The 24,247-nt window shown below is 35.2% G+C and overlaps 1 protein-coding gene across 13 annotated transcripts in view; it reads left to right on the forward strand.

The window, feature by feature from the left end:
- SCAPER (S-phase cyclin A associated protein in the ER) overlaps positions 1–24,247 on the forward strand; it is a 528,946-nt gene that overhangs the window by 139,612 nt on the left and 365,087 nt on the right. For all 13 annotated transcript variants that reach the window (XM_032417309.1, XM_032417312.1, XM_032417306.1 and 10 more), the window contains 6 exons: positions 437–607; positions 4,962–5,037; positions 5,253–5,370; positions 5,645–5,756; positions 8,429–8,569; positions 23,813–23,968. In XM_032417309.1, the coding sequence (XP_032273200.1) occupies positions 437–607; positions 4,962–5,037; positions 5,253–5,370; positions 5,645–5,756; positions 8,429–8,569; positions 23,813–23,968 (774 nt within the window). The remainder of the gene's footprint in view (positions 1–436; positions 608–4,961; positions 5,038–5,252; positions 5,371–5,644; positions 5,757–8,428; positions 8,570–23,812; positions 23,969–24,247) is intronic.

A 24,247-nucleotide genomic window follows, 5' to 3' on the forward strand; every position in this document is an offset into this window, starting at 1 on the left:
TCGTAAAGTAATATCACCATTACAGAATAAAATCTTTCTGTGTTCCTTTTATATATATATTTTTTTCTTTTGTTTTAAAGATATTTGATCTACAACTGTTTTGAATTTTGGCACTCAAACTAAATTCATACTTTGACATTCATAATACCTGTTATTTGTATAACTTCACAGTTTCTCATACAGAGCAGTCTGATAAAGAAGGTAAGTCATGGATTATTGTACCATTTTGTGGAATACAATATATGCTCTTGGTTTTAAGAAGTATCCAAGTCACACAGGTAGCATGTGGTTGAACCTATACTGAACCCCACTTTTTATAATTCCAGATCAGTGCTTTTTGTATACTGTTGAGTGTGTCATTAGAACATAAAGAAAGAAGTGATTACTTAACTTTCCACTCAACTGATCATTCTTTTGTTTATTTTTAATTTTATAGTCCATGGCAGAAGTTCTTGCTAAAAAAGAGGAGCTAGCAGATCGTCTAGAAAAGGCCAATGAAGAAGCCATTGCTAGTGCTATTGCTGAAGAGGAGCAGTTAACCAGAGAAATTGAAGCAGAAGAAAACAATGATATTAATATTGAAACCGACAACGACAGTGATTTTTCTGTGAGCTTTTATTTTTTTTTTATTTTTTGTTATTTTTAATTCCACTGTAGTTAACATACAGTATTATATTAGTGTCAGGTGTACAATATAGTGATTCAATAATTCTTTACATTACTCATTGTTCATCATGGTAAGTGTACTCTTAATCCCCATCATCTATTTCATCCCCCCTGCCTAAATGAGTACCCTCAGTTTAAGGTATTTTTTTTTCCAACAAGAACATTTTTTACTTGAAGCATACTGCAGAACACATGTTCTAAAAGATATATATAAAATATTCCATCGAAGAAAAATAGAATACACATTTTCTTTAAGTACACACAGAAGAATCCCCTGGCTAAATCACATAAAAAGAGACATAACAAATATTAGAAATTTAAGAAGACTGGGATCATACCAAGTATATTTTCTATCCACAGTGGTACAAAACTAAAGATCAACAATAAAACAAAGTTGGAAAATCTACCATGTATATGTTAACACACTACTGCACAAGCAGTGGGCCAAATAAAATCAAATGGCAAATCAAAATATGTCTCAAAACAAAAGAAAAAGAAAACACTATGTTCCAAAACTTATGGGATGCAGTAAAAGCAGATGTTAGAGTGAAATTTATGCTATAAACACTTGCATTAAGAAAAATAGTTGAAGTAAACAACTTAATATTACACCACAAGGAAGTAGAAAAAGAAGAAACCTAGCTGAGATTTAGTAGAGGAGGGAAATAACAAAGAAAATCAGAAATAAATAAAATAGAGACCAGAATAAACAGTCACATAACATTGAAAGTCATGACTAGTTCTCCCCCCAAAAAGAAACAAAATTGGCAATGCTTTAACTATATTAACAAAGAAAAAAAAATGAAGACTCAAAAACCAAAATGAGAAATGGAAGAGAAAACAATACAACAGATGATAATAGATTACTATAAAAAATTATATACTAACAAATCAGATAACTTAGAAAAAAAAAGGCAATTCCTAAAACCACAGGTTACCAAGATTGAATCATGAATCTTGAATCCAGAAAGTAAGAAATCTTCTTAGACCAATGACAAGAATGAAAGTTGAATTGGGAATCCGAAATCCCTGAGCAGAGAAAAGCCCAAGACCACATGGTTTCATTGGTGAATTCTACCAAACATGGAAAAAAAAAAAATTAATGACAATCTTTGTCAAATCTTACAAATAATGGAATAGAGGGAACACATTCGGAATCATTCCACGAGGACGGTACTACCCTGATACCAAAAAAGGATAAAAATAATACAAGAAAAAACGTCTAGTTTGTCTTATATAAGTATTGTGTGATAATGTTTTTCCACCACCTCACTTTGAATCTGCAAGTGTCTTTAGGTCTAAAATGAGTCTCTTGTAGGCAGCATATAGATGGCTCTTGTTTTTTTTTAATCCATTTTGACACCCTATTTCTTTTGATTGGAGTTTGGTCCATTTACATTCAAAGTAATTATTGATAGATATATATTTATTGCCATTTTATTACTTGTTGTTTCTGGAGATTTTCTCTGATCCTTTCTTGTCTTTGTCACTTTTGGTCTCCTTTACACTGGAAGAGTCCCCTTTAATAATTCTTGCAGGGCTGGTTTAGAGGTCATGAACTCATTTAGTTTTCATTTGTTTGAGAAACTCTTTATCTCTTCTTCTAAATTATAGCCTTGTTGGATAGAGTATTCTAGGCTGCAGGTTTTTTCCATTTAGCGCGTTGACTATATAGCATGCCACTGCCTTCTGGCTTGCTAGGTTTCTGTTGAGAAATCTCTAGCTAGCCTTATGGTTTTCCCTTGTAAGTTAAAGACTTCTTTTGTCTCGCTGCTTTTGAGATTCTTTGCTTTATCACTATATTTTGCAAATTTAATTACAGTATGTGTTGGTGTAGGCCTGCTTTTGTTGATTTTGATTGGAGTTCTCTGTGCCTCCTGGATTTGGATGTCTGTTTCCTTCCCCAGATTAGGGCAGTTTTTTGCTATTATTTCTTGAAATAAATTTTCTGCCCCTTTTTCCCTCTCTTCTTCTTCTGGGACTCCTATAATAACAGATGTTTTTCCATTTGATGGAGTCACTGAGTTCCTAAATCTACTCTTGTGTTGCATAATTCTTCTTTCTCTTTTGTTTGGCTTCATTATTGTCCATTATTTTATCTTTGAGGTCACTAATTCATTCCTCTGCTTCTTCCAGCCTGCTGTTCATTGCATCAAGTCTGTTTCCCATATCACTTATTTCATTCTTCATCTCTGATTCTTTTTTTAAACTTTTTTATCTCTGTTGTAAGGGTCTCACTGATGTCTTCTATTCTTTTCTTAAGCCCAGTGAGTATCCTTATGATTGTTGCTTTAAATTCTCCATCAGGCATGTTATTTATATCTGTTTTGCTTAGATCTCTGGCCATGGCCTTATCTTGTTCTTTCATTTGGGATAAATTTCTCCATCTTGGCAATTTGTCTAAGTCTCTGCCCTCTTTCCTACGTTAAAAAAAAGCCAGTTGTCTTCTTCTCCTGAAAGTAATGACCTTCTGAAGAAGAGGTCATGTAGTGCCTTGGGTCTGGAACTTCATGGAGTGTCTCTGGTATGTGCTGTGTGTGCTGTGCTGTTGTGTGTGCTGTGCTGTTGTGTTTTGGCTGCTCTGTCCTTCAGGCCAGTTGTCTGCAGAGGCTCTCCTTGCCTGCTGGGGACAGTGTTTGATCCCTGGCCTGAATGTGTTGAGTTTTAACCAGATGTTCTCTGGTGTGCTTGTGAATTGATACCTGACACCAACTCTACCAGAACTGAGCCTTGCAGAACTCTCTGGTCAGGAGATGTGATATGGGCAGGGGTTTATGCTGATCTTCTGCGGGGAGGGGCCTACCATGCTGGGACTAAGGCAAGCTTGACTGACAAGTACCGTTCTGCCAGAGTGCAGGGGTGTGGGGCTTGGTGTAAGCAAAGTAGGCAGCCAGTGTTGGTGCTGAGCTGCTTCCCTTAGATGGCTCTGTGTTTATGCTGAGGGATGGGGAAGATAAATGGCTCCATTTAGCTCTTTTGTTCCCAGAGAGGCATCTCTGTGAACACTGCGCTGCATCTCAGGGAAATGCTCTTAGAATAGCGAATAATCTCCCTACTGTGTGCCCCAGGTGTTCTTCAGATCACTATTTCCACACTGTCTGCCCCTGGTTTTTTGCCTGTCTTCTCTCCAGGAGCAGGGCTGTGCCCTCTGGGCTCCATCCCAGCCAAGCTGCTGACTTTTAAAACTCCAAATCTTTAAGCCCTGCTGGTTGCAAGAACTCACAGAATTCAGCCCCTCTTATTTTCCAAGCCAAAGGCTTTGGGAAAATGTTCTCCTTTTGCATTCCCCTGTGTGCTTGTTGCTCTCTCTCACCCTTCCCTGTGACCAGGGCTCCCTCCCCTCTGCAGTACCTGCAATCTGATCCATTTCTCCCCTAAACCATGTCTCTGTACTTCCCACCTTCTTCAGTGTGACCTCTTCTCTCCCTTTAGTTGTAGAGTTTGTCCTGTCAAGTCTACAGGCTGATTTCTGGGGGATGATTTGATAGTTATCTAGTTGTGTTCCTGGGACGAGATGAGCCTACGGTCCTCCTACTTCACCGCTACCTTGGGTTCTTCTGTGACCTTTTAGAATTTTTAACATAATTGTTCAAAAAACTACATTTAGAAATAAAATTCGTAGGGCCAGAAGGACTTAGAGTTGATGCAAAAACAATAGGAAATCTTTCTTTAGCACTTTACCATAACAAAGTGTTTTTATATATAATTCAGTTGACAAGTTGAAAGTTGCTGTTCTCATTTTACAAATCGATAAATTGAATCTTCGAAAAAGTAAGAACATTACTTGATTTTAATTGCAGAGATTGAAATAGAATCTAAGGTATTTTACTTTTTTCTGTTCAACTAATAAAAAGTAAATGATACATGCCTTGCTGTCACTAAGCACTCAGATATATATGTTGCTAAGAGGGACTTCTTACAGAATGGAAGTAACTATAAATGTTTCAAATATTTTTCTATTAAATTTTAATACCCAGAGAATAATCTGGAGCTCTTCTTATGTGTACTATGAATATAGCAGAGTTATGTGGTAATAGTATGAGGCCAATATGTTTCTTTTAAATTTACTTGATTTGTCTCTGCTGTTAATGAAAAGTAGAGTTGTCTTCCTCTTAAAATGTATAGACTATAATATTTTGGTGATTATTGTAACTATAAAAGGTATATAGCTTTTTTCTGGTTTTGAACTGTTTGTTAAATGTATTAGTAACAGGAAAATTACATCTGCAGTTCATTTTTTAAGGTTATAACTATGTTCAAATATTTGTTTTTCACTTTTCCTTATTACATTTTAGGCCAGCATGGGCAGTGGGAGTGTATCTTTCTGTGGTATGTCTATGGACTGGAATGATGTCCTTGCAGATTATGAAGGTATTTCGTGTGTGTGTGTGTGTGTGTGTGTGTGTGTGTGTGTGTGTGTGTGTGTAGTTAGAAGGATTTAAAGTAGATTATCTTACTAAATGGAGTTTATGTATAAAATAAATTCGAGTGGAAATGCTGATGCCTTTTAAAAGTCTGTTCTCAAATGTTGGTTTTATAGAACTATGTGGTTAAACAGTTACAGTGGTTTTCTTTTTTCTGGGCAGCTCGTGAAACTTGGCGCCAAAATACATCATGGGGGGATATTGTAGAGGAGGAACCTGCTAGACCTCCAGGCCATGGAATTCACATGCATGAAAAACTTTCCTCACCATCTCGTAAAAGGTCTGGCCTTCGAAAATTAATGTGAAATGTTTCACAGGAGGGAAACTAGCTACTCTTGACTACTAAATAGAGTTGCTAAACAACATTTTAAGGCACATTACTCAGGATAGTTACAGATTCATTGAAAAGTGACAATGTTTTCCTGAAATGTTAGGCCAGAATTAGTTTTGTATACTTTTTATATTTATTTTAGGAATGTTGAAGACTAAAGAAGATATTTTTGGCTTTATCATGTAAACATTTGTGTCTTCTGTCCACTTGTTTGTGTTAATAGAACAATTGCAGAATCTAAGAAGAAACATGAAGAAAAACAAATGAAAGCACAGCAGCTAAGGGAAAAGTTACGTGAAGAGAAAACATTAAAGCTTCAGAAATTATTAGAAAGGGTGAGTTTTTAATATATAGAAAATTCTGATAGCCTTAAATTGATGGGCTGATTTTTAACTTGACTGTTTTTTTCTTTTTCTTTTTTTGGTTTAAGAGAAGCTAGCAAAACTATAAAAATAATTAGTAAACAAAAGCATTTCTACCTATACAATTACAGAAGGTTACCTGCAAAAAAGAAAAAAATGGACATTTCTCAATTAGCTAGTAAGTTGATGTTTGCAGAGTTGGCATGGATTATTAAAGCTGCACTTTGTCTTTTGCCATTTTCATGGGGGCGTTTCTTTGGGGAGTCTTGTGGACAGTGTAGGATGAATTGGTAGGATAGTTTTGAGCCTCAGATTATCAGGTTTGAATAAGTGGGGCACTAATTGAATTTATAGAAGAGATTCTTAAAGTAGTGTAACTTCTGATCAGGGTGATATAGTGGGAAGAACATGGGGTCTGGAGATGGCCAAGCAAGGGTCAAATCCCGGTTTTACCACATGATAAAATATGCCCTGGGCAGGTTACTTGACAATATTGCATTTCAGTTTCTTTATTTATAAAATGACTATTATAATTATTAACTTGATACGATGATTAAATGTGGCCAGTATGTATAACAGTGCATGGTGTTAGGATGGCTGTTGCTCATTGTATGGTCATTCTTACTACTTCAACATGGCAGATATAGGTGAGTACTGTATTAGTTATGTGTGCTGTATAACAAATGACCTCAAAACTTACCCACTTAAAACAACAGATGTTTATTAGCTCACAATATCTGTGGGCAAGGAAACTGGGAGTGCCTTGCCTAATGATTTTTATTCGGAGTCTGAGTTTGCAGTCATGCTGTTGGCTGGAGTCAGTCATTTGGAACTGTAGGATCCACTTTTGGACTCACTCATATGGTTGTAGGCAGACTTCAGGTCCTCTTTACCAGTTGGCCATAGACTTCAGTTATTTGCCATGTGTACCTTTCCACAGCCCAAGTGTCCTCATAACATGGCCACTGGCTTCCCCACAGAAAATAGTCTAGGAGAAAGGGAGGAAAGGCGGAGGGGATGGAGATGGAGATGGAGAGAAGGAAAGAATAAATGAGCTGCCAAAACTGAAGCTGCATTGCCTTTTATAACCTGATCTTGGAAGTGATATGCCATCACTTTTGCTGTATTCTGTTGGTCACAATCCTGATACAGTGTGGGGAGGAATTACAGAAGGATCTGAATACCAAGTGACTGGGATTGCTGGGAGCCATCTTGGAGTCTGCATACTACAAGTACTTATCACAACATGACAAAAGATATGTGACTGTTAGAGTATAGGTGAACTCCTTTGTTATCTTCTAGTACTAGAAAGGAGTACTAATATGCAGAGGTGAAAAATATTTGCATTGGGGCGCCTGGCTGGCTCAGTTGGTGGAGCATGTGAGAGACTCTTGATCTCAGGGTTGTGAGTTCGAGCCCCATGTTGGGTATAGAGAGTACTCAAAAATAAAATCTTTAAAAAAATATTATTTGCATTACTTACAATGTATATTTTAAATTTGGGAGAGATAATTGGAGCAAATAATCCGAATATTTTTAAAAATGAGGTGTAGTATAAGATTGTTTAGTACAGTAGAAAAGTTGACTGGAAAAAGAAGGAAATCTGTGACTTTTCTCTTTACCTGAATCTCAAGAATTTGTCATTATTTTTATTTTAATCATTTGGAATGAATAAATCAAAATGAAAAACAGACTCCCATGTTGTGGGGTTCTGTAAGAGTTAATATATTATTTAATTTCCAGCTTTAGAGAAATGCTGTAACACAACTACAACTTCCCCTCTTACTGTGTCTTTTTTTTTTTTTTAAAGATTTTATTTATTTATTTGGGGGGACGGGCGAGCATGGGGGCGGGGAGGGACAGAAGGAGAGAGAGAAGCAGACTCCCCACTGAGCAGGGGTGGGGCTCAATCCCAGGGCCCTGGGATCATGACCTGAGCCAAAGGCAGACGCTTAACCACCTGAGCCACCTGGGCACCCCTTATTGTGTCTTTAAGATAAATAAAATTATATAGTTTATTTTCTTATATAATATAATCTCCAAGTATTCATGCAAACAGAATAATAAATTTTTGAAATTGTACAAGATGTTAGTGGTTCTTCAGTTTAATTTTTCCATTAATGTATCTCTGATTGATTTTAATGATAAATCCACCTTCCATTTGTATAATAGGTTATTGTTTCAGCACTGTTTTATATATGTGGTCTCATCACCAGAATTCTTTGTAGCTCACAGAGTTGAGCAGATACTGAATCCCATTTTACAGGTGTGAAAACTGAATCTAGGAGAGGCGAAGTACTGTTTCCAGTATCAGATGACCGATAATTGGCTGACCAAAGGGCTTTAAAGATCTGTCCTCTAGCTCCTAATCCAGTGCTGTGTCCGCATCATACTTTTTTAGGTGGTTAAATGCATAGTTATGTAGCTAAACTTCAACTGAAATGTTAGTTTTATTCCCACTCATGTTGAGCCAGCTTTTGATTTTTGCTAGCAAGTGACAAGGTAGATTATGAACTCAAGCAGTCTGGATTCCTAGTCTGTGTTCATAAGTCATGCTCCTTTAGGTCTTTCTAGGTTCTAGACTTTGTAATTCCTAACCTGTGTATCTGTTAAATTACTATATGTGAATATCTCACTCTGTATAGGAGAAAGATGTCCGGAAGTGGAAGGAAGAATTATTAGATCAACGACGCAGGATGATGGAAGAGAAATTACTTCATGCTGAATTTAAACGAGAGGTGCAATTACAAGCAATTGTTAAAAAAGCACAAGAGGAAGAAGCTAAGGTATATCTTAGGTGCTTTGAACATTGAGTTAGTTACCCAAGTACTTTTTTCAGTTGTTAAAGTAAGAAGCTGATATATGAAGTGATTATTTCGTGCCAGAATAACAGACTCACTTAAAACTTATTAGGTACAATATCATATACTTACAATAATCCTATGAGATGTATATTAATTTTTTACAGCTTTTTTGAGGTGCAATTGACAGACAATAAATAGCACATATGTAAAGCATTAGTTTGATGAGTTTTGACATGTAAATATTCCTGAAACCTCAGCACAATGAAGATAATAAACAGTTCCATCGCCCTCAGAAGTTTGCTCATGCTTCTTTGTATTCATTCCTTCCTCCAACTCAGTTACTGTGCAATTGCTGATCTGCTTTTTGTCACTATGGATGTTAGCATTTTCTAGAATTTTATATGAATGGAATCATACAGTATACTTTTCCCCTGGCATCTTTCACTCAACATAGTTATTTTGAATGTCATCCATACTGTTGTGTATATCAGTTCCTTTTCATTGCTGAGAAGTATACCATTGTATAGAAATACCATAATTTGTTAATCCAGTCACTTGTTGATAGGTATTTGTTTACTTTCTTGTTTTTTGGCTATTATAGATCTAGCTGCCATGAACCGTCACGTATAAGTCTTTGTGCAGATGTGTGCTTTCATTATCTTGGGTAAATACCTAAGAATGAAATAGCAGAGCCTCATAATAGCTTCATATTTAACTTTTAAAGAAACAGTTTTCCGAAGTGGTTATTATATAGGTTTCCCCCACTATCTGAAACCTTTTGTAATTTGGAATGGCATAAAGATGCAATTACCATTAATGTATATGGGAAATTTTTTGAGCATTTCCAGACCCCCAAAATAACCTCTTTTAGGCTTTTCTGATACATTAGGACACATCTTGCTAATGGACGCACAAAATAAATTGAGATAAAGCATAGATGTTCACAAACACAGTTCAAAACTATGGTGGCCTGACCCTGAGATGCTGAGTGTAGTTCCCGGGGAAGGAGCTGGGCAGCACCACACGTGCTGTCTGGGGTGTGCTGACTCCGTAATGTCTCACTATAAACAAGCACTGAACACGATTTTTGCTTTTTGCTTTTTTTCATAAAGCAGACATCCTCTTTGGATTTCTTTTGGTTAGCGAAAACAAGTACTAATGTAGGTCTCTCGAAAAAACAAAGTGGTATAATGAGAACTTCCGAAAAGCTTGTGGTACTTGTGGTATTAGACATTCTTACCAGCAGTGGATGAGAGTTCTAATTAACCACATTCTTACCAACATTAGATATGGTTACACATTGTAATTTTAGCTACTCCATTTTAGTATGTGTCTACGGTATCTCATTTGGTTTTAATTTTCTTTTCTTTTTTTTAATGTTATTTTCATTTTTGAACATCTTTTCACATGCTTATTTCATATCTTTATCTCTTTGGTGAAATGTGTGTTCAAACATCTTGTTCATTAAAGTTAGATTGTTTTATTATTAAGGTCTTTTTCTTTTTTTTTTTTTAGCTTTACTGAGGTGTAATGGACAAATAGTAAGGTATATAAAGTCTACAGCATGGTGATTTGATATACATATACATTGTGAAAGGATTCCCCTCGTCAAGTTAAATACCACATCCATCACCTCACATATTTATCTGTGCATATGTGTGTGTGAGTGTGAGAGAGAGAATGTTTAAGTTCTATTCTCTTAGCATATTTCAGCTATACAATACAGTGTTATCAACTGTAGTCACCATGTTGTACATTAGATCCTCAGAACTTATTCATCTTACAGCTGAAAGTTTATACACTTTTACCAACCTCTCCCTATTTCTTTTTCCACCCTCAGCCCCTGACAGCCACTTTTCTACTCTTTGTTTTTATGAGTTCAATTTTTTTTTTTTAGATTCCAAATATAAGTGATACCATGCAGCATTTGTCTTTCTTATTTAATTTGGCATATTGCCCTCCAGTTTCATACACTTTGTCACAAATGAAAAGATTTCTTAGAGGACTTCATGTATGTTAGATATTAAGATCTATGTTTTGCAGATACTTTCTTGCAGTCCTTGGATTGCCTTTTCTTTTTCTTCTTTCTTTTTTTTTTTTTTTAAGATTTATTTATTTATTTGTCAGAGAGAGAGAGTATGAGCAGGGGGAGTCGCAGGCAAAGGCAGAGGCAGGGGGAGAAGCACACTGAGCAAGGAGCCTGATGCAGGACTCCATTCCAGGACCCTAGGATCATGACCTGAGCCGAAGGCAGACGCTTAACTGACTGAACCACCCAGGCATCCTGCCTTTTCCTTTTCTTTAAAGTGTGTTTTGAAGTTTTAAAAATTGCTGAAGTCCAATATATTAACTTTTTTACTTCTTTTTTTAAATTTTATTTTATTTTATTATGTTATGTTAGTCACCATACAGTACATCATTAGTTTTTGATGTAGTGTTCCATGTTTCCTTGTTTTGTGCTTTTTTTTGTTTCCTATTTAAAAAATCTTTACCTAAATTTAAGATCACTAAGATTTCTCTTAATTTTTTTGTAGGAGTTTTAAATTTTACAATGAGGTCTGTGTTCCCTTTTGAGTTAAATTTTGTATATGGTGCGAGGTAGGGTTGAGGTTCATTTTTTCATAGGGATATCCAATGTTCAAGTACTGATTGTTGAACAGATTATCCTTTTTATATTGAATTGCCTTAGTACCCTTGTTGAAAAGCTATTTTCCATATATATGTATGGGTCTGTTTCTGACTGTCTGTTCTGTTTCATTTGTCTCTGTGTCTATTTTTATGCCAATACCACTTTATCTTGATTACCCTTATGATATCCTGTGCCATTGATGTATATATCTATTTAGTGCTTTGATGTTTTCAGTGTGAAAGTCACCTTATTTAAATTTATTCCTAAGTATGTACTCTTGTAGACATGATTGTAAATTGGAATTGCTTTCTTAATTTCATTTTCAGACTGTTTATTACTAGGGCGCAGAAATACAGTTGAATTTTATATATTAATCTCGTCTCTTGCAGCCTTGCTTGAACTGGCTCTTTAGTTCTAATAGCTTCTTTAGTGGATTCTTTAGGATTTTCTATATACAAATCATGTTATCTGCAAATAGATATAGGTTTATTTCTTTTCCAACCTGGATGTCTTTGATTTGTTTTTCTTGCTTTTTGCTTTAGTTAGAACCTGAAATACAGTGTTGAATAGAAGTGGTAAACGTGGACATGACATCTTTGTCTTGTTCCCAGTCTTTAGGGGAGGTATTTAGTCTTTCATCATAAAGTATGATGTTAGGTATGGGTTTTCATAGATGCCTTTCATCAGATTGAGGAAGTTCCTTTTTATTCGTATTTTGTTGTGTGTTTTTATCACAAAGGGATGTTGGATTTTGTCAAATTGCTTTTCTGCATCTGTTGTAAAATAATGTGGTTTTTGTTTTTTGTTCTCTTGATATTTGCTATGTTACATTAATTGAATATCATGTTTTATATATTTGTCTAATTTTTTAGTTGTTTAAGATGGGAGGGTACATCTGGACCCTGTCACTCCATCATGGCTGGAAGTGGAAGTTTTGAACTATATATTATTATTATCTTTATCTTCTAGAGGAGCAATCTGAAGGCAGATTGTTGATGGTCACACAGCCAGAATTAAAATCCAGGTCTTTGTGGTTCCAAAGCCTCTGCTTTTACTACTGTGGTTTTAGTTTAGTATTCTCATTTTTTGGCCTTTTTTTCATATCAGTTAAATGAATTTTGATTTGTCAAATTGCTTAATATGTTTACTTTCATTATAATTTTATTAAGCCATAGTGGCTCCTGTAAACGTATTAACCCAAACTACAGTTGAAATACTTTCCATCAAGGTGAATGGTCAACTGCTGGGTGTCTTTACCTAAGGATATGAGCTGTCATTTGTAATTTTAAAATTCTTAGTAATCAAGGTAAACTGAATCAAGAGTCTGTACTAAAATTCTTGGAAATATGAAACACTGCTTTAAAACCATGCTACCAATTGCTACCCTATCCATTCTCTTAATATTTATTGCTTTTCTTAAAAAATCTGTGAAATTCCATTTTGGAATGTATTATGTCAGGGCACCTGGGTGGCTCAGTGAGTTAAGTGTCTGCCTTTGGCTCAGGGCATGATCCCAGGGCTCTGCTCAGCAGGGAGCCTACTTCTCCCACTCCCTCTGCTCCTCCCCCCACTCATGTTTTCTCTCTCTCAAGTAAATAAATAAAATCTTAAAAAAAAAAAAGAAATGTATTATGTCTATAAAGAAAATAGACAATCTAGTTTTCTTCTTGTTCTCTCATTCATTTAAAAATGTTATGACAGGGGCACCTGGGTGGCTCAGTCAGTTAAGCGTCTGCCTTTGGCTCAGGTCATGATCCCAGGGTCCTGGGATCAAACCCCCCATCGGCCTCCCTGCTTAGTGGAGAGTCTGCTTGCCCCTCTCTCTTTGCCCTCCCCCCACATGCTCGCTCTCTCTCTCATGCTCTCTCTCGCATTTTCGCTCTCTCTCTGAAGTAAATAAATAAAATCTTTAAAAAGAATGTTATGATTGAATTGCTCTTAGGGTAATTGCATAAATATCTAAAAGTTTGCATGAAATATTGTCACATACTTTCATACCCAGACATAATAATTTATGAAACAGAATCTCTTCCTGCCTTTGGTTTTGTCACATGCCACTATTTTCCAAGGTTGCCTGATCATAACAGTCATCTGATTTCTGAGGCTTTTCTTTGCAGGGTCTTTCAGTAAGCTGGAGTGGGGCCTGGGGAACTTTATTTTTTATAGGTCCTCCAGGTGATTCTTAGGATCAGGAACTTTGGTTCAACATTCATCAAAGAATTGTTTCTTCTTCAAAAGTAACTTTTTGTCATGTTGAAGACTGAAGTTTCTGGAGTTGGATAAACTTGGATCCAGGTCCTGACTCTACCAATTAGTAACTGAACGGCCTTACGCGTTATTTTACCTTTTACCCTATTTGTTAATTTTTAAATTAGGAATAACCTTACCTACATCTCAAGAATTTTGATGAAAGGATTAAATTAGCATATGCATGTTTTGAAGCAGTCAGTGCCATCTCTGGTATACTGTAAATACTTTGTAAAATGTTAGAATTGTAGAACACCACATCCTATTTATGTTCTACTTCTCAATTTTTCCTCAATTCATTTTTGTTGTATTATTACTAATCCAAGAGTATTAATAATCCAGTCATTTTTTTCCTGGCTTTAAAAAATATATTTAAGTTCTACTAGAAATTTAATTCCCTTGAGACATGTACCAAATATATTCATTTCCGTCCTGTTATTTAATCAAGATATAATTTTTTTTCTCATATATACATTTTGTGAATTCGTGGAGTAAGTTAATAGTCATTTCAAATTCCTTCCTTCTTTTTGTGTACATAGATGGTTGAAAATAAACCACTGTCTGTTTAGTTGATAGCGACCGTTACTGTAGCCTGAGTTATTCAGAACCTAATTTTATCTTAGATCTTGGTCTATTATTTAATAGTATAAAATTGGCTTTTATTTTCAATTTCTTAATGGTGTCACTGATTCATTTTCAGTTATAATATCTACTCATAATTACAGTTGATTTTAATTTTTTCATGAGGAAAAGATAGCCTTTTCCTGATTTATGGCAGTAGCCCTTTTCCCTTGTTCTGTGTCTTCTTGCCTGCTGTTGGAATTTGCCTCATTTCTTATGCCTCCTCCTTTGCTTTCTTCCTCTAGATTGCCTACTTGTGTACTCCCAATTGTGCAGATTGTCTGTTCTGTCCTTCTGTAAATCTGCAGATTCCTTGGAAAGAGCAGGCTGAGCCGATTTCCACCACCTCGTCATCCATATTTTCTTGAATTTTTTATAATACCATTTTCCTCTGTGCTATACTGTATTTGCCTTTCAGAATGTTATCACCAAGTTTAAAAGGCAATTCTGACTTTTTTTCCGTTGTGAACATTGTGAGGTACCTTTTTCTAGAGTATGCTACACTATCTTGATTTTCCTTCCGCTTTTCTAACTAATCCTTTCCTGTCTTCCCTTTTTCTTTTGCTGCCTATGTTTTACTGATTTCACCCACTTCACTTGTTCTTTTCCTCCAGTATCACAATCATTATCATTGCTTCAACTATCATCTCTCTAATGACTCCTAGATTTGCATCTTTAGCCCCATCCCCTCAACTAATCTTTATTTTTTATTTTTAAATTTCTTCTGAATTTTAATTCCAGTTTAATTAACATATGGTGTTATATTAATTTGAGGTGTACAGTGTAGTGATTCAACAGTTCAGTACATTGCTCAGTGCTCATCACCTGTTTCACCCATCCTCCTACCCAGCTGCCCTCTGGCAACCACTGGATTGTTCTCTCTACTTAAGAGTCTGTTTTTTCGTATCTCTCTTTTTTCCTTTGTTCATTTGCTTTTTTTTTTTAATTACACATATAAGTGAAATCATATGGTATTTGTCTTTCTCTGACTACTTTCACTTAGCATAATACCCTCTGGATCCATCCATGCTCTTGCACATGGTGAGATTTCATTCCTTTTTATGGCCGAGTAATATTCCATTGTATATATACACCACATATTCTTTACCTTTTCATCTATCAGTAGACGTTTGGGTTGCTTCCATAATTTGGATATTGTAAATAATGCTGCAATAAACATAGGAGTGCATATATCTTTTTGAATCAGTGTTTTCATATTCTTTGGGTAAATACCCAGTACTGTAATTATTGGATTACATGGTAGTTCTATTTTTTATTTTTTAAGGAACCTCCATACTGTTATCTACAGTGGCTGTACTAGTTTGCATTCCCATGAACAGTGCACAAGGGTTCCTTTTTCTCCACATCCTCTCCAACACTTGTTGCTTCTTGTGTTTTTGATTTTAGCCATCTGACAGGTGTGAGGTGATATCTAATTGTGGTTTTGATTTGCAAATCCCTGAAGATTAGTGCTGTTGACCATCTTTCCATATGTTTGTTGGCCATCTGTATGTCATGTCTTCTGCCCACTTTTTAGTTAGCTTATTTTGGGGGTGTTGAGTTGTATAAGTTCTTTATATATATTGGGTATTAACCCTTTATTGGGTATGTTATTTGCAAATATCTTCCCCATTCAGTGGGTTGTCTTTTAGTTTTATTGATTATTTCATTTGCTTTGTGGAAGCTTTTATTTATTTATTTTTAATTAAATTCCAGTTAACATAGAGTGTAATATTAGTTTCAGGTATATGATGTAGTGATTCAACACTTCCATACAATACCCGGTGCCCATCACAACACATGCACTACTTAATCCCCATCGCCTATTTAACCCAGACCCCTCCACCAACCTCCCCTCTGGTAACCTTCAGTCTGTTCTCTATAGATAATACTCTGTTTCTTGGTTTGCTTCTCTCTTTTTTCCCCCCCTTTGCTTTTTTTTTTTTAATTACACATATGAGTGAAATCAGATGGTATTTATCTTTCTCTGACTTATTTCACCTAGCATAATACTCTCTAGTTCTATCCATGTCATTGCAAATGGCAAGATTTCATTCTTATTTATGGCTGAGTAATATTCCATTGTCCATATATACGCTACATCTCCTTTTCCATTCATCAGTCTGCGGATGCCTGGGCTGTTTCCATATATGGCTACTGTAGATAATGCTGCTGTAAACATCAGGGTGCATGTATCCCTTTGAATTAGTATTTTTATATTCGTTGGGTAAATACCTAGTAGCACAATTGCAGGATTGTAGGGTAGTTCTGTTTTTAACATTTGAGGAACCTCCATACTGTCTTCCACAGTGGCTGCACCAGTTTGCATTCTCACTAACAGTGTAAGAGGGTTTCCCCTTCTTTGCATCCTTGCCAACACCTGTTGTTTCTTGTTGATTTTAACCATTCTGACTGGTGTGAGGTAATATCTCATTGTAGTTTTGATTTGTATTTTCCCTGATGATGCGTGACGTTGAACATCTTTTCATGTGTCTGTTGGCCATCTGGATGTCTTTTTTGGAAAAATGTCTATTCATGTCTTCTGCCCATTTTTAAATTGACTTATTCATTTTTGGGTGTTGTGTTTTATGATTTCTTTATATATTTTGGATACTAACCCTTTATCAGATATGTTGTTTGCAAATATCTTCTCTCATTCCATAGGTTACCTTTTAGTTTTGTTGATTATTTCCTTCACTGTGCAGAAACTTTTTATTTTGATGAAGTCCCAATAGTTTATTTTTGCTTTTGTTTCCCTTGCCTCAGGAGACATATCTAGTATGAAGTTCCTGTGGCCCATGTCAGAGAAGTTACTGCCTGTAATCTCCACTAAGATTTTTATGGTCTCACATTTAGGTCTTTAATCCATTTTGAATTTGTGTTTGTGTATGGTGTAAGAGAGTGGTCCAGTTTCATTCTTTTGCATGTTGCTCTCCAGTTTTCCCAACCCCATGTGTTGGAGAGGCGTCTCTTTTTTCCACTGGATATTCTTTCCTGCTTTGTCCAAGATTAATTGACCATATATTTGTGGGTTCATTTCTGGATTTTCCATTCTGTTCCATGAATCTATGTGTCTCTTTTTGTGCCAGTATCATACTGCAGCTTTGTAGTGTAGCTTGAAGTCTGGAATTGTGATGCCTCCGGTTTTGCATTTCTTTTTCAAGATTGCTTTGGCTATTTGGGGTCTTGTGTGATTCCATACAAATTTTAGGATTGCTTTTTCTAGCTCTGTGAAAAATGCTAGTGCTGTTATGATAGGGGTTGCATTAAATGTGTAGATTGTTAAAGAAAAAATAATAAATGTAGATTGAGAAGCTTTTATTTATTTTTATTTTTAAAAAAATTTTTAATTTAAATTTATTATAGTTAACATATAGTGTATTATTAGTCTCAGGGTGCTTTGAGAAGCTTTTAAATTTGTTGTAGTCCCAGTAGTTTATTTTTGCTTTTGATTCCCTTGCCTCAGGAGACATTAACTAGAAAAATGTTATTACAGCTGATGTTTGAGAAAATACTGCCTTTTTTTTCCTTTAGGATTTTTATGATTTCAGGTCTCACATTTAGGTCTTTAATCCATTTTGAGTTTATTTTTGTGTATGGTGTAAGAAAGTGATCCAGTTTCATTCTTTAGCATGTAGCTGTCCAGTTTTCCTAGCACTGTTTGTTGAAGAGACTTTTTCCAGTGTATATTATTGCCTCCTTTGTCAGAGATTGATTGTATAATCATGGGTTTATTTCTGGGCTCTCTCGTGTTCCATTGATCTGTGTGTCTGTTTTTGTGTCAGTACCATACTGTTTTGATTTCTACAGCTTAATATTATATCTTGAAATCTGGGTTTGTGATACCTCCAGTTGTTCTTTTTCAAGGTTGCTTTGGCTATTTGTGGTCTTATGTGGTTCCACACAAATTTTAGGATTATTTGTTCTATTCTGTGAAAAATGCTGTTGGTAATTTGATAGGGATTGCATTAATGGGCATTTTAACAATATTTCTTCTCCCAATCGATAAGCATGAGTATCTTTCCGTTTGTGTCATCTTCAATTTCTTTATCAATGTTTTATAGTTTTCACAAGTTCTTTGACCTTTTTGGCTAAGTCTGTTCCCAGGTATTTTATTATTTGTGGTTCTGTTATAAATGGGATTGTTTTCTTAATTTCTCTTTCTGCTACTTCATTATTAGTGCATAGAAATGCAGTGGATTTCTGTGTATTGATTTTGTATCCTGTGATCTTACAGAATTCATTTATCAGTTGTAGTAGTTTTTTTGTGAAGCCTTTAGGGTTTTCTATATATAGTGTTATCTACAAGTAGGGGATGTTTTACTTTTTCCTTACCAATTTCTTTTTCTTGTCTGATTGCTGTGGCTAGGACTTCCAGGACTATGTAGAATGAAAGTGGTGGGGGGCACCTGGGTGGCTCAGTCCTTGGGCATCTGCCTTCGGCTCGGGTCATGATCCCAGGGTCCTGGGATCGAGCCCCACATCGGGATCCCTGTTCCGTGGGAGGCCTGCTTCTCCCTCTCCCACTCCCTCTGCTTGTGTTCCCTCTCTCGCTGTGTCTCTCTCTGTCAAATAAATAAATATTAAAAAAAAAAAAAAATGGTGAGAGTGGACATCCTTGTCTTGTTCCTGATCTAAGGGGGAGAGCTCTCAGCTTTTCACCATTATGATGTTAGCTGTGGGTTATTCATAGATACCTTTATTATGTTGAGATATATTCCCTATAAACCTACTATTTTGAGAGTTTTTACCGTAAGTGGATGTTGTACTTTATCAAATGCTTTTTTTCATCTGTTGAAATGATCATATGATTTTCATCCTTTCTCTTGTTGATGGATGTATCAAGTTGATTTGTGAATATTGAATCACCCTTACATCCCAGGAATAAATTGCACTTGATCATGGTGAATGATTTTTTAATGTATTGTTGGATTTGCTGATATTTTGTTGAGGATTTTTGCATGTGTGTTCATCGAGATACTGTCTTGCAGTTCTCTTTTTTTGTAGTGTCTTTATCCAGTTTTGGTATCAGGATAATGTTGGCCTCATAGAATGGATTTGGAAGCTTTTCTTACTCTACTACTACTACTACTACTACTACTACTACTACTACTACTACTACTTCTCCTCCTGCTCCTCCTGCTCCTTCTTTTCTTCTTCTTCTTCATAGCTTGAGAAGTATAGGTATTAACTCTTCTTTAAATGTTTAAATTTCATTGCTTATAATCAGTCTGTTCAAATTTTCTATTTCTTCTTGATTCAATTTTGGTGGATTATAGGTTTCTAGGAATTTATCCATTTCTTCTATGTTGTCCAATTTGTTTGCATATAATTTTGCATGATATATTCTTATAATCCTTTGTATTTCTTTTGTGTCAGTTCCTTCTCTTTCATTTCTGATTTCGTTTGAATTCTTTTTTTTTTTTTTTTTTTTTTGATGTCTCTGGCTAAAGGTTTATCAATTTTGATGATGTTTTCGAACAACCAGCTCCTGGTTTCACTGATCTGTTTTATGGTTTTCTTAGTTTCTATTTAATTTATTTCTGCTTGTAATCTTTATTGTTTCTTTCCTTGTACTTTTTATTTTGTTTGTTGTTCTTTTTCTGGCTCTTTCAAGTGTAACTTAAGGTTGTTTATTTGAGCTTTCTCTTGCTTCTTGAGGTAGGCCTGTATTGTTATAAACTTCCCTCTTAGAAGAGCTTTTGCTACACCACAAAGATTTTGGACTGTTGTGTTTTCCACTTATCTCCATGTATTTTTTTAATTTTCTCTTTGATTTCTTGGTTGACCCATTCATTGTTTAGTAGCAAGTTATTTAACCTCCATGTTTCTCCTGTTCTTTCCAGATTTTTTTCTTGTGTTTGATTTCTAGTTTCATAGTGTTGTGGTTCGAAAAGATGCATGGCATGACTTCAGTCTTTTGAAATTTGCTGAGATTTGTTTTGTGGCCACAACTGATGTTTGGATTCAGTTACCTTTTGCTTGATGATTGTATTCAGTGGAACTCATCAGCTCACAGCTTCTATCTCCCAGACCATCTGCTTTTTCTGAAATAGTATTTCAGATAATGGTATCACTAATTTCCCATTAACTTAGACTTGGGAAAGTTCTGATCATTTACTTTGATTCACTGTTTTTATTGTTGTTTTGAGTAATTCTTGTGTATATAGCAAAAAGATAAGCTGGTCTTTTTGACTTCTTCCCCCATTTCCTATGATATATTCAGTTGCAGATTCTACAGTTCTGTAGTCTCTCACGTGTTTTTCTTTTTATGATAATTGCCACCAGGTTTTTTATTTTTTAAATCTCCCTCCTAAATATTTGTAGTTGGTATGCTTGCCTTTTTTCCCTACTCCCTTTAAATTAATCTTTCTGTAGGCTATTATTGTATTACCTCTTAGCTCAAAAACCTTCAAACTTTCCCTTATCTTCAAGTCTTAGGATAAATGCATTTCCCTAGCTTTCTTTAATATTATTTTATATTAAGAATAGTAACCATATCATTATTATAAAAATAATTCGTTTTCATTTTAAAGAATTGAAGCAATATAGCAAGAACTCAAAATTCCACCCTCAGAAATAGCCACCATATACATATACCTAATGGTAAATACTGTCCCAGACATCTCTCTAGAATAATGTTCAGATTGCATGAATAGGTAACTTTGAAAAAATGGAATTATACTATAAATGATACTTATGAATAAGAAGTATTAAACTCGATTTTATTTCCATTTTAAGAGATGGAAGTAAAATGGCAGTAAAATTGAGGGAATTATTGATTTGTAATGTTTCTTTCTCACAAAAGGCATTATTTTTCATCATTTCTTCTAAGGTTATAAAATTTATGAAAAATTAAGAGTTTGGAATGATTATATTTACTACACTCTATTTTATTTTATGACAGTTTTGAGGAAACTAGCACTACCATTTCTTTTTATTGTCCCTAATCTCCTCCCAACAGTTTTTCATAGTTTTATTAATTTTACATTGTTAAGATAGATAACATTTACACTTTGCTCTGAAAGTATAAATTCCTTAGTATAGTTTTCCTTCTGTATATAAATGGACTCACAGTTTCACTAATTCTCCATGTATGAGTTGTTTGTTTTGACTTGTCTCTGGTTGACTGGATTTTATTAACAAGTGATTTTCAGGAAGAACTTATATATGCTCTATTCCTTGAGTTCTTCCATATCTAAGGCTGTGACATTTCTGTCTGAATACATTTTTGCTAGAGATCAGGTTCATGGTTCATAATGTTTTTCTTTTAAATTTTTGTAGGCTTTATTTTCTTCTAGTATTAACTACTTCTGGGAAGAAGCCCAAGGCCACACTGATTTTTCCTCCTCTCCTTCTTGTAGGTAATTTGCATTTACTGCTTGGAAGCTTAAAAAATTTATTCTTCTGGGGCGCCTGGGTGGCTCAGTCGTTAAGTGTCTGCCTTTGGCTCAGGTCATGATCCCAGGGTCCTGGGATTGAGTCCCACATCGGGCTCCCTGCTCGGCAGGAAGCCTGCTTCTCCCTCTCCCACTCCCTCCCCCTCTGCTTGTGTTCCCTCTTTCACTGTGTCTCTCTCTGTCAAATAAATAAATAAAAATCTTTTAAAAAAATTATTATTCTTCCTTAGTGTTTTGTAATTTAATAAGATTTAATAAGGATATTCTTGGTATTGATCTTCTGAACATTTTTTCATGAAATAACATGTGCTCTTTCAATTTTCAATTTGCTTTCTTTTTTTTTTTCCCATGGAAAACTTTCCGTATTATATGTTGGAATATTTTGTCTTTTTTTCCAAGATTTTATTTATTTATTATTTATTCATTCATTCATTCATTCATTCATTTATGAGAGAGTGCACACGAGTGGGGGGAAGAGTGGGGGGTGGTGTGCGGTGTGGAGAGGGACAAGCAGGCTCCATGCTGAGTGTGGAACCTGGAGCTGGAGGCAGGTCTCAATCCCAGGACCCTGAGATCATGACCTGAGCTCCAACCAAGAGTCCAACGCTTAACTGACTGAACCACCCAGGTGCCCTTTGTCTTTCTTAACTATAGATGTTATTTATCCTTATATTTGGCCATAATGACTTGTTCATTATATTCAGAGCTTATTACTTATACATAAATTTTCATTTTTAAGTTCTACATTAACTTATCATGAGACTTGCCTCTATTAGTGATTTGATTTTTTGCCATCTTTATTTGCTCCATGCTTTTTCTAATTCAGTGATAGTGTTACTTTTGTCCTCACTTTGTTTCCTTAGCTTTCTAATCTTTTATTGTTTTGTTCTGTTACCATTTTTTTGCACTATTAAATTCAGGTTTTTGTTAACTTCTTTTATATTACAAAGTTTGCTGAGGGAGTTTTCTGATTTTCCTTGGGTTATGTTTTCTTCCAGATTGGGTTTTTTATTTTCCTGTTAACTTATGATCTATTTATTTATAGCTTTATTGAGATATCATTGACATATCAAAATTGAATATATTAAGGTTTACAGCGTGATGTTCTAATATACATATACATTGTGGAATGATCACAGCCCAGCTAATTAACATCTTTCACCTCTACTTAATTACCATTTGTGTGTTTGCATATGTGCTGAGAAAATTGAAGCTCTATCTTCTTAGCAAATTTCAAGTATTGTTAAGTGTCATCACCATGCTGTACATCTCTAAAACTTATTCATCTTGCATAATTGAAACTTTGCACCCTTTGACCAACATCACAGTTTGAAATTTTTATCCAACTTTTGCACACTCTTCCCTCTAACTTTAGTTTACTTATTTATTTTGTCTAGAGCATTAAGTCCCATTCCTTTTTCTTTCATCTTGATTATGCTTAACATGTGAGCCCTGATGTAGTATGATTCATTTTCCTTGAGTACAGCTGTTTCTTATGCTTTCAGTATAGTTTGAAGGATGGTTATGTTATTATCCTACTTAAAAAAGTGGCCACGTGGCAAGGTGATTGGGAAATCTTTGTTAGAATTATATTCAAACTTTCTTGTCTGAGATTTTTAACATATCTAGTGATAGTTTTTATTCCACCAGCATGGATTCCTGGAGTCTGTACTTCTGTCAGAGTCAGTCCCCGTGTTTACTTTCCTGTTTTAGTCTACCATTTTCACTGTAGCATGCCTTCTCTCTGGCTTTCAAAAATGAGAAATTTGATCCCAACTGACTTTTTCCAGCTTTATCTTTAGCTAAACTTCACTCATAAGAGCTATGCTTTCTAGCAAAACTTGGCTGGTAAGTATCAATATATGCGAAGTTGAGGATGTCGTAGATATTTCACTACCTTGTTCCTAGTTGTCACTTATTTGGTATATGTTGAAGAAAAATGATTTGTTGCTTATTTTAAGTTTTCCCAGATTCATTAGAATAACATATATGTACCTATTTAAATCTTAATGTAATTTATATAATTGCAAATTGTAATGAATTAAGTAGAACTTTATAAGATGTTTTTGTAAGAATCTTAATTTGTTTCTTGACTTAAGATCTGCCACTAAAATATTTATTCTAAATCAATTCTTATGCCTGTGGGTTTCTTATATACACTGGATTACTATCCATTTTTGAGGCAAATATTAAAAGAAAAGACCCATTTTGTTTTATGCCTTATTTGTAGTATATATTACTATCAGAGACTCTGTTAGGTTTCTTATTTTTGTTGGGTGTCTTAGAATTAACTTGATTTGATACTCACTTTCTTTGTTTTTATCGAAGGTAAATGAAATTGCCTTCATAAATACCCTTGAAGCCCAGAATAAGCGCCATGATGTCTTATCAAAATTGAAGGAATATGAGCAGAGGCTTAATGAGTTACAGGAAGAACGTCAGCGAAGACAGGAAGAAAAACAAGCACGTGATGAAGCTGTTCAGGTAGAATTTTATTTGGCAAGCAGTTATTGAGCACCTGCCATATCCTAGGCTCTGAGCAATGTGCTGAGGATCCAAAAAGGATTAAAACCTAGTCTCTGACCCCAGGGTGCATGGTTTACTATAGCACTCTGGAAACATGAAGTGTGATTGCCGAAAGACAGTGTGTACTCCTTCAGATAAGATAATCAGGGTTTTCATCAACACATAGCAGTCATAGAGTTTGAATCTCTAGTCTCAACCAGGTGAAAGACTAAGTTGCTTTGGACAGATTCTTATTTG

The sequence above is a fragment of the Phoca vitulina genome, unplaced genomic scaffold, assembly GCF_004348235.1.
Source record: "Phoca vitulina isolate PV1807 unplaced genomic scaffold, GSC_HSeal_1.0 scaffold20, whole genome shotgun sequence".
NCBI classification, from domain to species: Eukaryota; Metazoa; Chordata; class Mammalia; order Carnivora; family Phocidae; genus Phoca; species Phoca vitulina.